Source organism: Oryzias melastigma, linkage group LG12, assembly GCF_002922805.2.
Source record: "Oryzias melastigma strain HK-1 linkage group LG12, ASM292280v2, whole genome shotgun sequence".
Taxonomy (NCBI): domain Eukaryota; kingdom Metazoa; phylum Chordata; class Actinopteri; order Beloniformes; family Adrianichthyidae; genus Oryzias; species Oryzias melastigma.
In genome coordinates this window covers 8245719-8259367 of record NC_050523.1, presented here as the reverse complement: position 1 = coordinate 8259367, position 13649 = coordinate 8245719, and the positions used below count along the sequence as shown (strand labels likewise).

The 13649-nt window shown below is 39.6% G+C and overlaps 2 protein-coding genes across 3 annotated transcripts in view; both read right to left on the bottom strand.

Moving 5' to 3' along the window:
- Positions 1-3210, bottom strand: part of prune2 (prune homolog 2 with BCH domain) — a 13009-nt gene extending 9799 nt beyond the window's left edge. The window contains exons 1-2 of one of the 2 annotated variants that reach the window (XM_024299146.2): positions 3098-3210; positions 73-139 (exon numbers count right to left, since the gene is read on the bottom strand). In XM_024299146.2, coding sequence (XP_024154914.1) covers positions 73-127 — 55 coding nt within the window. In that variant the 5' untranslated portion in view covers positions 128-139; positions 3098-3210. Of the gene's footprint in view, positions 1-72; positions 140-2576; positions 2745-3097 lie in introns of those variants that run through there. The other variant, XM_024299145.2, reaches the window with a different exon arrangement.
- Positions 3211-3661: 451 nt separating this feature from the next.
- On the bottom strand, positions 3662-13639 carry LOC112163038 (guanine nucleotide-binding protein subunit alpha-14). The gene is made up of 7 exons (XM_024299144.2): positions 13259-13639; positions 11120-11304; positions 7623-7780; positions 7345-7473; positions 5141-5270; positions 4904-5057; positions 3662-3892 (listed from the first exon to the last, which is right to left on the bottom strand). Exons 1-7 carry the CDS (start codon positions 13377-13379, stop codon positions 3702-3704), a joined length of 1068 nt encoding a protein of 355 aa, XP_024154912.1. The 5' UTR covers positions 13380-13639; the 3' UTR covers positions 3662-3701.
- Positions 13640-13649: the final 10 nt, after the last annotated feature.

Sequence of the window (13649 nt, the reverse complement as noted above, 5' to 3'; positions counted from 1 at the left end):
AACAAAAGAGTAAACAAGTTAGGAGTGTTTAACCACTTTTTACACTCATTGTGTTTGTCTTTTCATGGTCACCTGGTCTGTTGTCCCCATCCTCTGAGTTCATTATAGTCTCTGAATCCAGGTCCATCCCCTGGAGGACCTATGACAGGAGAACCGCGCTGTAAAAAAATAGTCTATGACACGACCTGTCACCTACTATTCTATGTAATGACTTGTAGGACACACGACAGGACAAAGCTGACATCAGTTAATCACATGAGCATTTCTGTCTAGATATAAGATGTTTTACTACTATCTTCCAGCTACAGCTCTTGTATTTGTCTCGTTTAGTTGGTGTTGGTCTTTTCAGGAAAAAAAAAGCCCTCTAATAAAGAGTACCTTGGGCAAAGGCTATTGACTGTATATGAGAACTGGACTGAGTGTGATGTCACCGCATAGAAAACTGCATTCTCCATTGAAATTAATTAAATTCAGTCACTGTATTTTTCACAATACTGACACCGCCATATTGGAGCCAGACGACAAAAGTAATCAGACTGGTCTGAGTCAGTCTGAGTCATCGTTTCTATGGGAACCACTCTCACCAATCAGGAGTGAGGTAGGAGAAAATCTGTCAGATTATTATATTTTCAACATGAGATTTTTATAGAGCCATCTAATTGGTCCATTTCTAACTTGAAAACTTGCACTGTGGAAAAAATATGAAACAAATTAAAATTGGCAGAAACATTTTTAAAAAGACAGCAATGCAAAAATGGTTATTCTGTCAAATATAATGATTGATCAATAGCTGTTTATTTCTCTAAAGAAGTCTATAGGATTTTGGCTTCTTGGAACCAGCAGGTACTTCCTGTTTGGAATATGACTGGGGAGAGGTCAGTTTGTCCAGTTCTCATATACAGTCAAATCTACTCACCCAACAGGTTAGACACGGAAACTCAGAGGACCCTTGAACAGAAATTCTATTTGACTTTAAATCTCAATATTTTTGTTTTTTCTCATTTTTTTGTTTTTTTTTCCAAAATCATTGGTATTTGGCTGAGCTAAGTTTTCTTATGTTTATATTTGTAACATTTATTGTTTACAGTAGATTATTTATTCTAGATATATATATATTTGATGGGGGTTGGCTGACTGTGTCTTTAAAAAGGTTGAGATAAAAAATTAGCTTAGATTTTATTTCCACATTGTATTTTTAATCAATTTGACATTGTATGTTGGTTATTATTGGGGCAAAATATGAACGTTAAGCCTGTTTAAAATTTTATGATTATTGTTTTTTACAGTGCTGGCAGCTGTATTCATTTTCTCTCCTTTTTATTCAAATTTCTGCACTTATCTTTGATTAACAACACTTCAGTCACGTGCTCCAGGTGTGAACCGCTGGCATTCATAGACGTCTCACTTGGACGGTCAGACGCTGCACACCTATCTGGTGTATTTTCGAGCAGTGTTTGCGTTGTGCGGTACTAGTGTTATCACCCACAGTAACTTCAGCAGCCCCCCCTGGCCACAGTGCAATATTCTAATTATCCTAGATTATAATGAATCTGGTATTGATTACTTTTCACATACAATAGTCATTTTAAACAATTTTGCCTCAGTTTTTTTTTTTAATGTATAAAAGGTACAAATTACCTTTGTTTGGAAACCTCACGTATCCGTAGTGCAGTAGAGTTTGTATAAAGGCTAATGAACTGTTAAATGCATTTGAGCATAAACTTGTGGAAATGAAAAAGATAATAGGCGTTCTTTTTATGACACCGTATCATTTTCTCCGGTGATTTCCCACTTTGTGTGCATTTCCGAATGATTAGTTTCTCTGCTTATATTTTGCATCATAAAGAACATTTTTGAAATTCTGAGTCCACTTTTGTAATTACAGGGCTGCTAATGACATTTTATGAGTTTGTTGCCGAAAAATCTGTGGTTCATGTTGAAATTTAAGGAGTATTTAAGAGATTTTCTGTGTTAAACCACATGATCCTTTCAGGTTTCGATGGAAATAAGAGGTTGAGGTGAAAAGGTCATCTTCTCTTATTCAAACTGGAGGAGTAAGGATCTTCTGGGTCATGAATATTTTCCCTTTCAGAGAGGATTCAAATCCACGGACTGGTCTGGGCAGGGATTGCACGGAGGATGCAAATGTTGCCGATGAGTCATGTGACGTCGCATGAGAAAAACACATCCTTGTTCCTCGTTTGCTGCCTTTTGTGTGGAATGGTGGAAATATTGGAGCCAACTGCTAAAGCGGAACAAACGCTGGGGGTTTGATTCCTGCACATCACGGATGATGAGAGTCGACAGAGCTGTGCGCACGCATGCGGCTTTCTGCAGAATCATGGATTCATGTCCCCAAAATAATTCTTGAAGAAAAAAAGAGGAGTGTGGCTTCTTGGTGGAAGATGCTGAGCTGTTTCAGATTTGCTTCCACATCAGAGGGCTCAGTGCTGATGACAGCAGCCCCTCCCTCCCTCCTGCTTCCTGTCTGCTGGCTGTGAGGGAGGTGGGAAAACCGGAGCAAACGCTTGTTTCTCTGCATTTTTTCCTCTTCTGATTAAAAGCCGTCTACTCACCGCGGTCGGGGCTCAGGAAGTTCTGTCCTCCCGCGTCTCAGAGCATGGATGTGCTGCCCGTTTCCTGCTTCCAGACGCTCGATGGAGATGCTGAGCTTACAAACAGCTCACAGCTTCCACCATTTTGTGGTCACATGACCTGGGTTGATACCAAATAAGGGCAGTCACCTGCTCTGAGCGCAGCAGCCTTCTATGGCGGGGAGGAGGAGGAGGAGGAGGAGGAGGGGAGGGGGATGCTATTGCCTTTAACTGGAGGGGGTTTTCAGTAAGTGCAGTGTTTGCGCTTCAAATGAGAGGGTGCCACTACCGCTGTAATGCCTCGTTTGCCCTCAGGGGGGGCCGTAGAGCAACAACTCTCAAATGAGAAACCATGCCAGTTTCATAATAAGAAAAAACAAAACAGAAAGGATTTAGAGCAAACATCCGAGGCTTTGTCTCCTGTTGCGTCACCTCTAATCTGCAACTTTTCAAACCTTTGAACAAACTTCAACCACAAAGCAGAAGGAAATGATTTTATGTACCTTGTTGATCTTTTCTCTTTCGTCCAGAAATCTAAAGTCTCGTTTTCAATCGAACAAATCCAACTGTTTCAGGACAGGAAGACGGAGGCCCGCCTCGGCGTTTAACACGCTTTGGTGCAAAGGTCTTTGTCCCAGCATGCCCCACGCACCTCCACAGCCTTCTGTTAATCAGTGCCCCGTCAAAATGAAGTCCGGATGAAAGTACACAAACACGGGTTTTTAAAACTGTATTTTTTTAAAGAGTGACAGAAAGTTAGTCCCAAACACAATGGTAATTCTAAATAATAATAATTACACGTAAAGGAAGAAACTGTAGAATGAGGCACGATTGTTGTCTGCGAGCTTTTCTTCTCTGGCAGGACTGGATCTGCAGCATTTTTTCTAGACGGGTTACAGTGAAACCAGTCTGATAAGATCTGTACATTTAAATACTCTAAGGAATTCCAAAGTTTTCCAGGAGTAGTAAGTTGTTCATTCATCTCATGTATAAAAAAACAAGTATTTTAGAGCCGTTTATCATCAGCTTTTCTGAATAACTTACAGCCCTTTACAGATAAAACATCCTTCAGAGTGGGTCGCTGACAGCAGCTTTTTTTTTATTCCTTCACTCAAGATTGAACCTCTCAAGGTTATCCCGGAGGAGTGTGTCCTTCACGGCTTTGAAGACGACCCGGATGTTCTCGGTGTCTGTGGCACAGGTGTAGTGTGTGTAGAGGGGCTTGTGGCGCCCGGTGTGCCGATTCACGTACATCTGCAGGATGAACTTTTTGGCCGCGTCGGCGTCGCCCCTGTTTCCTGCAGGGGAGGAAGAAAGGGATCAGACTTTAGTCTAGGAAAGTATTAAAGTCCTACTCCGATCCCTTTCTGATCTATTCTAGAATCAGTTGTTCTATTAATTATGATTCTGCCGTTTTTAGCCAATATTTAAGAAGAAATTGTCATTTTTTAGGACATAGTTTCTGCAGAGCGGCAGGAGTTTATTGAAAATTTCCCCTCTCCATTGCCGAGAGTTTTCTGTTTACAAGATCTCCAGCTAGCTTACAGCCCCTCACACCCCCAACCTAACGCCTATGTATTTTCTATGTCACATGATCAAACAGCAGATTTTCAACTGCTCCTGATTCACAACAATTTAAATAGAAAAAAATATATTTTTTATTTAATTTTAAACTTAATTTTATTTGTATATTTCCTCCATTAAAAATGCCACAAGAACATCGTGTTAAAAACACAATTTTCATTAGACTGTGCCTTTAAAGGTTTATGGAAAAGCTAATCAAAAACAAAAGATGGAAAGAAATTTAAGAAGTTTTATTTACAAAATAGTATTCTCAAAAGAAACTTATTGGTAATCTTATCTTAACCCCCTAAATTTGCATTTCCTAAAACTTTAGATATAATTAAACTTATTCTACTATTTAAAAATCAATTTGTAAAGCTACAGTAAACTATTTCATTCACGGGTTTCTCCAGGAAGTTAAGCGGCGCAGAATATTTCTGGAATGATCTGATCCGTCCCAATGCAAGGCAACAATGTGCTTCAAAACATCCCACGGTTGTTGAAACAGGACAGTACGGATGCCTATCACTGCCTGACAGCTACTGGAGAAGAACAGCACTTGATTTAAACAGAAAACAGACTGGATTCTTAATCTTCTGCTTTCATTTTTGTTTTTTTTTCCCACTATTCATCCTTTTAGACATTTTTAAACTTCTTTCGTCTGTAAAAGTCTTTCTTTTTCTGATTTTACATTATGTTTGGTTTACAAAGCCACTTATTTTAAGGACTTATAAAAAAATATTTACCAGTAAATTCGCTAAAATAGTCACCCAAGTGTGACTTTGTGATTTTCTCTTCTAACAGGTCTGTCTTGTTCAGAAAGAGGATGGTGGAGGACTCCTGAAACCACTTGTAGGACATGATGGTCTCGAACAGAGCCAGACTCTCCCTCAGTCGATTCTGAGAAGGAAGAGAGTTTTTTTTAGCATCAGGCAGGCAGACACACACAGAGCTTCTGATGAGAAAGAAGAGCCACAACGTACGTCGTCTCTGCTCTCGAACAGGACTTGGTCGTACTCGCTGAGCGCCGCCAGGAACACCACAGAGGTGACGTCCTCAAAACAGTGGATCCATTTTTTCCTCTCTGAGCGCTGGCCACCCACATCCACCATCCTGTGGACAAGAAGACACCGGCTATACGTCTGAATTCTAACCCCTATAAGACTATGTATATAGTGCGAGACTATCCAGTGTCATGAATGTTCACACAAGTTCTGTTTCTAGTCTAGGTCCAGCCTCCTTTTAACAAAACCTTCGCCGAGTAGGCCAGCAGAATCTGAGGTGCGATCTATCCCATTGGGTTTTTCTGGTACACATGCTGCCCATTACTATGGATTCAGCAGTAATTTTCCTGTTTAAGCAGCATTTCCTTTTTGTTTTGAACCCCTGCAGCCTTTCATCCTAAAACTGCTAACATTCCGAGTGTCAATATTTATGGAGCTTTCCCTTTTAAAAAATGTATTTACAGTATCTCACCGAAGTAAGTACACCCTTTACATTTCTGCAGAGATTTATATCTTTTCATGCGACAACACTGCCGTAATGAGTTTTTGACAAAATGAAAAGTAGCCAATGTCCATCTTGTTTAGCGGTGTAAATTTATTTTTCTTTCAAAATTACTCATTATACATAAATTAACAGCTAAACCCCTGGCAACAAAAGTGAGTACACTTCTAAGTGAAAATCCTTAATGTCAATATTGTGTTTCCACCATTATTGTCCCCCCTTAAGTCTCCTAGGTATGGAGTTCACCAGAGCTCAACAGGTTGTCACTAGAGTCCAGTTCCACTCCTCCATGACATTACAGAGCTGGCATACATTAGAGACTTTATTCTCCTCAATCTTCTGTTTTAGAACACCCCAAAAATGTTAAATTGGGTTTAGATCTGGAGACATGCTTGGTCAAGCCATCACCCTTACCCTAAGTCTCTTTAGCAAGGTAGTGTTCATCTTGGAGGTGTTGGGGCTCATTATGCTGGAATTCTGACCTGCAGCTCAGTTTCTAAAGGAAGGAATCATGCTGTGCTTCAGTATGTCTCAGTACATGTTGGCGCTCATGTTTCCCTCACTGAACTGTAGCAGCACTCAGACCACGACTCTACCAAACACCATCATGACACTTGTCCTGATCTGGTTGATGCCACACACACTTGTTACCACCTGAAACTAATAGGTTTATCTTGGAATTGTCAGACGTCAGGACATGGTTCCAGTAATCCATGTCCTTTAGTCAGCAAACTGTTTCTGGGATTTCTCATGTGTCATCTTTAGAAAAGATTTTCTTCTGGGAGGACAGTATGTTGGCCAATTTAATGCAGTGTGCAGCATATGGTCTGACAGGTTCACCCCTCATCACTTCATCCTCTGCAGCAAAGCTCAAAGCACTCATATTTCTGTGTTTCAAAGGCCACCTTCAGATGTGACACGGAGAACATGCACTCAACTTCTTTTGCCGACCATGGTGAGGTTTGTTCTGAGTTAAATCTAAACATCTGGATGGTCTTGTCACTGTGCTGAGAGTTGTTTGCCACAAGGTGTCATGTGGAAATTCCAGTGACCAGGTTGAGAGAGTTCAAGAGGTTTAATACACAATTTAACACACCTGTTATCTATTGAGACATCGTAACATTTTCATTTTCATTTAGGGGTGTACTCAGTTTTGCTGCCAGGGGTTTAGCTATAAATGTCTGTATAACGAGTAATTTTGAAAGAAAAATTAATTAACACTGCTAAATGGACACTGGCTACTTTTCATTGTCTCAGAAATTAATTTCAGCACTATTGTCCCATGAAAATATATAAATAAATATCTGCAGAAATATAGGGGTGTACTCATGTGACCTGGTTTTTACAGATCTGGTTTGTCAACATTGTTGTTATCTTGGTAAACTGCAACGTCATTAAATCTTCAGACTCTTAAATCAGGAAGAAAGACGCGACAAACAAGACTGACAGCTTTCGGAAAACACCCAGTGAGGCTGTTATGGAGCCGATGATTCGACAGTCACCTGTCAATCAAATGACCACACCCTTGTTAGAAATACAAACTGAGGTCCTGTTTAATTAACATATCGAGACTTTCTGCATTAAATCCCCAAAGTTTCTAAACACTGAGATAAAATTCCAAATTAAAAGTTGTTTTATGGTTTACGTTTTGCAGGGTGGGTTAAAGAAAGCAGCTCCATACCTGAAGATGACCTTTGACAGGTCAAAGGGGTATTCGATGATCCCCGTGGTGGCCACCCTGACCCTCAAGATGTCTTGCAGAGTGGGGATGTACTGCGGGCTGGAGATTCTGTCCAAGTCGCTCAGGTAACTGAAAAGTTCACAAGAACCGCTGCACTTAGTCTACATTTAAAACATAGACATTATCCCTTTAAAGAGACGCATCTCTAGATTTCATCAGCATCATCGACGTCTAAATTCATATGAGAAACGTCTGAAATAGATTCATAAGAAGCTTACTATTTAGCAGAGTCTGATAGCTGGTACTCTCGCCGTCGTTCGTAGCACTGTTGAACGCCGTGGTCGGACCACACTCTCCTGATGGCGTCCACTTGCCAACCCTCCAAAGCTTGTGTTATCTGGGTTATATCCAGTTGACTTAATTTGTCTGCATTGCTCTGACAAAAAAAAGCACAAGGGATGCAATTAAAACAAAGATAAAATCTTAAGTTTAGGTTTTATTTTTACCAAAAAAAAAGTTTATAGACTGAGTAGCAATGATGAGATGTTGAGAGTCAGGGGAAAAAAGAGTGACCAAAATTCTGCACTTTTGTTTTATTATGTACACTAAGCACGGTTTAATTTTCACAAAAATATCTTGACACTCCCTTCCCCATCACCCTTCACTGAAGTCCCTGTGTGCCCCCATACAGAGGGGCAAAAAAGTATTTAGTCAGCCACCAATTGTCCAAGTTATCTCACTTAAAAATATGAAAGAGGCCTGTAATCTTCATCATAGATATACCTCAACTTTGAGAGACAAAAGGAGAAAAATCCTGAAAATCACAGTCTGATTTTTAAAGAATTTATTTGTAAATTATTGTGGAAAATAAGTACTTGGTCTAAAACAAAAATCTTAATTCTTTGTTATATACTCTTTGTTGGCAATGACAGCAAACATTTTCTCTTAGTCCTCACAAGGTTTTCACAAACTAATACTGGTATTTTGGCCCATTCCTCCATGCAGATCTCCTCTAGAGCAGTGATGTTTTGGGGCTGTGGCTGGGCAACACAGACTTTCAACTTCCTCCAAAGATCTTCTATGGGGTTGAGATCTGGACACTGGCGAGGCCACTCCAGGACCTTGAAATGCTTCTTCTAAGCCTCTCCTTTGTTACCAGGGCGGTGTGTTTGGGATCATCGTCATGCTGAAAGACCCAGCCACGTTCAACTAGGATCTGACAATACACGGCCCCATTCATTCTCTCCTTTACATGGATCAGTCGTCCTGCTCACTTTGCTGGAAAACAGCCCCAAAGCATGATGTTTCCACCCCCATGCTTTACAATACATATGGTGTTTTTTGAATGCAACTCGGCATTCTTTCTCCTCCAAAAACCAAAAAGCTCTATTTTGGTTTCATCTGACCGTAGGACATTCTCCCAATCCTCTTCTGGACTTTAGACGGACCTGCACATGTACTGGCTTTAGCAGGGGGACACGTCTAGCACTGCAGGATTTGAGTCCCTGGCGGTGTAGTGTGTTACTGATGGTAGCGTTTGTTATTTGGTCCCAGCTCTCTGCAGGTCATTCACTAGGTTCCCCCATGTGGTTCTGGGATTTTTGCGAACATTTTGACCCTGCGGGGTGAGATCATGCAGGGATCCCCAGATGTAGGAAGATTATCAGTGGTCTTGAATGTCTTCCATTTCCTAATAATTTCTCCCACAGTTGATTTCTTCACATCAAGCTGCTTAGCTATTGCAGATTCAGTTTTCCCAGCCTGGTGCAGGTCAACGATTTTAGACAGCTCTTTGGTCTTAGTGGAGTTTGGAGTGTGACTGTTTGACGTTGTGGACAGATGCCTTTTATACTGATAACAAGTTCAAACAGGTGTCATTAATAAACAGGTAACGAGTGAAGGACAGAAGAGCCTCTTACAGAAGTTACAGGTCTATGAGAGACAGAAATCTTGCTTGTTTATTAGTGACCCAATTATTATTACCCACCATAATTTACAAAGGAATTCTTTAAAAATCAGACAAAGTGATTTTCTGGAATTTTTCCCCCTCATTTTGTCTCTCGTAGTTGAGGTATGATGAAAATTACAGGTCTCGCTCATCTTTTTAAGTGGGACAATTTGCACAGTTGGTGGCTGACTGAATACTTTTTTTGCCCCCAAGTGGCGCTTGGGTGCAACATTTCCTACTGAGGATTGTGGGAAGAGTTACCATTTCTTTTAGAATCTTTCATCCGTTTAAATGTTTCGGCTTCAAACCACATTACCAGGTCAAACAGACAAGAGTCCGTTCTAGTCGTCTGTTGTTTGTGTATTTTTAGCTTCCACTTTTCAACATGCTGTTTTCCAAAAGTAAAACTGAAACTCTCAAAAACGTTTAATGACATTGATTTTAGCTGAGGGAGAATTTTGGATTTCAGGGTTATCAATGACAGGTGTGTTTTCTGAACGTTTCCCTGTAACTACTTCCTCATGTTGCACATTCAGCTTCAGGTACTCGCTGCTACTTCCTCAAAAGGTTTTATGAGGAACGCTCTGATTGAAGGTGATGCTCTGCATGTTTAAAGGGAGAATCTTGAGGCAGTTTGAAAAGATTTGTATTTTTTATATATATTTAAACTTAAATAATCTATAAAATGCTACATTGTTTTGTTTTGCATGTTGTAAAAAGCCTTTCCCATCTTTGAAATGACCGGATTTGACTATTAAAAAAAAAGGAAGCTAAAATAATCTAAATGAAAAAAATCTTTCCAAAAAACAAACTGCTCCACCTGACCCAGACTGACCTGCTTTCCAAAGCAGAGAACTGTTTTCCCGTAGTCAGCGATTTTAGAAAGCGGCTTTGAAAGTAGTATCAAATGAAAAAGTGAGAGGCGTCAGATGAGGAAGAGGATGAGTGTTGTTTCAAAAGCCACTAACTGCACTGTAGGTCTTCAGGAGATGCACAGAGCCAATTATTGGGCTTTTTTGTGCTTCCTTCTGCAGTTTTTCATTTTCCTTTTTGAATCATCTCTGAAGCCACGTTTATACCGCCCTCGGCAACGGGTGTTCAAGCAGCCACTTAATGAAAAGTCAACGTAAATGTGTTTTGGCCTTCCACGTTCAAAACTCTTTACATTAATGCGTAGCTAGGCACGTTTTTACGACCATTTTCTGGCTCTACGTCCAAAACATGCAGCCATTGATTGTGCGTTTTGGGCTTCTGCATTCAAAACTCTTCTGTTTATGTGTAGCTATGCACGTTTTTACAACTGTTTTCAAGCTCTACACAAAATGTGCATTCAGTGGCTGCAGCATTCAAAACTTTTGGGTTCAAGCGTAGCAATGCAAGTTTTTATGACTGTTTTCAGGCTCTACATACAAAACGTGTAGTTAAATCAGGTCGAACTTGGACAAATCGGGAACTCAGATTTGGTAATGACATATGGATGGCGTCCTTTTTAATTAATGGAAGTGCCAGCCATTTGAAAATTGATCATGAAGGACAAATTAATCATTTCCTTTTATGCTGGCTGAACGTAGCTTTAGAAAACATTCATGATGAGATCTCCAGTAAATTCCTGTTTAATCTGATCTGAAGGAGTCGTACCAGATGGATGGATTATCCGGGCCTCTTGGCTTTCTTTCGAAATCAAGTTTCTGATCTACGAGGAAATATCTCTATCCTTTAATATTATGCTACAATTACATGCAGCTCTAGAAACCTAGTTGTGTCTTGCAGTCTGACGCCTATTGTCGAGGTTTTGTGTCTCTTTACTGCCACTGTGAAGAACCTCACCATGTTCTGGTCATCAACGTAGTCGATCTTCAGAGTCCTCATGGCGTCAATGAGCGCCTGGATGGCGGTAATGATGTTTTGGTTCACCAGTCGGATAAAGCCTTTCTTGTCGGATTCGCTGTAGCCCTTCCCGTGGATGATCCTCATCTGCTTGATGAAGGTGCTCTTCCCGCTCTCACCAGTCCCTGTTGGACGGGACCAAAAGGTTGGAAAAGAAAGAAAAACCAAAGAAAGGGAAGGAATTATGTTACAGAAAAAAAGGCTGTACCCATTTGGGATTTTAAAAGTAAGATTATATCCTGAAGGTGAGTTTTTTCTCCCCCAGGCAAGAGACTGGCGTGGGTGTAAATATGGTCGATCTCTTCCTGTGTGCACAATGTGCCAGTACATCGTTTGTTTCATCTCATTAGTAAAGACATTTCTTTGATTCTGCTTTGCAGTGTTTTTTTAAGTTTTACCTTCATGCCTCTTTGCTCCCTTAATCAAAATACAACAAAACTGCTAAAAAGATGCACAAAAGTCTGTGTTTACTTTAAGTAAAAATTACTTGAGTTACTTTGAGGCTTATCCTAATACCAGTCGTGCACGGCTTCTTGCTCCCGGTTGGAAATTATTCCCCATAAGTGTCGGCTAATAACCAAGAGAATCTAAAATTGTTAACCATTACTCCGACCTTTCCAACCGAATAGCGATCTCCTCACAACCCAAGCTGCAGCTGAAAGGAGGTCGACCTTTCAATGAAGTCCTTCAGGTGGAATGTCTCATTTTAAACACCCATCAAGGTTTTAAAAATGCCCCTCTTGTCATGGAGCTTAAAGAAAAACTGCCCTCGTCTCATTTCAGAAGGTGCTTACTAATCACTCCGGGTATCAAAATGCCCTTCTGCACTTTCTGACCGATTTATGAGCTGTACAGCATCCTCACCATCTAAGAATTGTGTTTTAAATGTTCAAACTACTGACAAAACCGATGAGCGCTGTGGTTTCAAGAAAAAAATCTGATCTTGGAGTATGAGGATATGCAGAAATCTACCCAAGTTTCATTTTAATAAGGAAAAGATTATCAAGCTGACTCATCAGAGCAGCAACTATGTGAGGAATCTGAATACCCAGTGTTTGTGTTGATGGATCTCTACAGCTGTGAAGAAACGCCAAAGCTTTAGGAGCCAACTGGATTGATACTTTAGTTTAATCATTGGCTGTCTACTTTTCAAACGTGAACAAAGTGGATTTAAGCAGAAAAAAAACAAATCATGAATGATTGTAATTTGTATATCTATAATGACTGTTTACTTATTTTTTAAAATGAAATCCCTCCAAAGTTAAACAGCTAAGAAAAAAGTATTTCAGTCCATGTGAGATCAATTATATGATTAACTATTAAACGTCAGGTTTATCACATTTTTTTATCGTTGAATTTGGCTACATTATTTATTTTGCAAGTAACAAACAAATATAATAATAATGAAAAAAGGAGATATATAGGTGAAAGTGCTTTAAAACATACTGTCTAACAAATAATGTAGCTATGTTTTAGCTAAAAAACAAAAGTAGACAATAAAAATAAAACAAAACTGTTTAAAAATGTTGTGTATTTTCTAATACTTTCACTTTTTCTTCTCTTTAGCTGAATAGCTTAGCTTAACATTTGCTTAAACATTTAACACAAGAGAAGAATATAAAGCATCAATAAATTGAACTGTAAACAGATTACAATCCAACTTTATTGATACCACAAAGAAAAAATTAACGAGTATTATCGGAATGTTTCATGTAAAAAAATAATAAGTTCAGTGTGGTAGAAAATTTGAGCTTAAATCCTTATTTTAAGCATAAAAACGTTACACGTATGCCAATTACGTAACTTTAGCTATGTCCCACCGTGGCACCCGTAGATGTAGTCATTTTAAGTGATAAATTGGCTCAACAAACTTTTGGTTAATTTTTTTCATAATTAATTGAACTTTTAATAAATACGCTCAAACAGTTTAGTAACTTTTTATAAGTTACGTACCAAATTACTAAATAATAATCATACTTATATAACAAATATTTACAATTTAAAGATAAAATGTAGTGTTTTTTTGTAATTAGCTAAACTACTAAACTATTAGCGGTCGAAAATGTGTTGAATTCTTACCTAAAAGTAGCAGCTTCAGTTCTCTGTGAAGGTCTCTTTTATCACGGCGGAGTTGCCTCTCTATTTCTCTGTGTATTCTCAGCCTCTCCGTCTCCTCGCCTGATACACAGCACTCGTCCATTTTTCTAGTCGAAGTTTTAACGGTCGTTTTTCGTTTTAGCTAGGAGTGAAAAAGAGCGCGTGCGGTGGAGTTTTTTAGTGTCAGTCCTGCGAGATAAACTTGAGAGACGGAACAAGTCGGTGACTTTTTTAGCCAGTCAGTCATTCTTCCTCATGCGGGATCCAGTTCAGGTGCATTTCACATTCCTCCTGTGCGGGAGGCGGGCACTGACTGAAAGGTGATGCGATGAAAACACCTGCATTCTCGCTCCAGAAGCCGTGATTTGAAGCC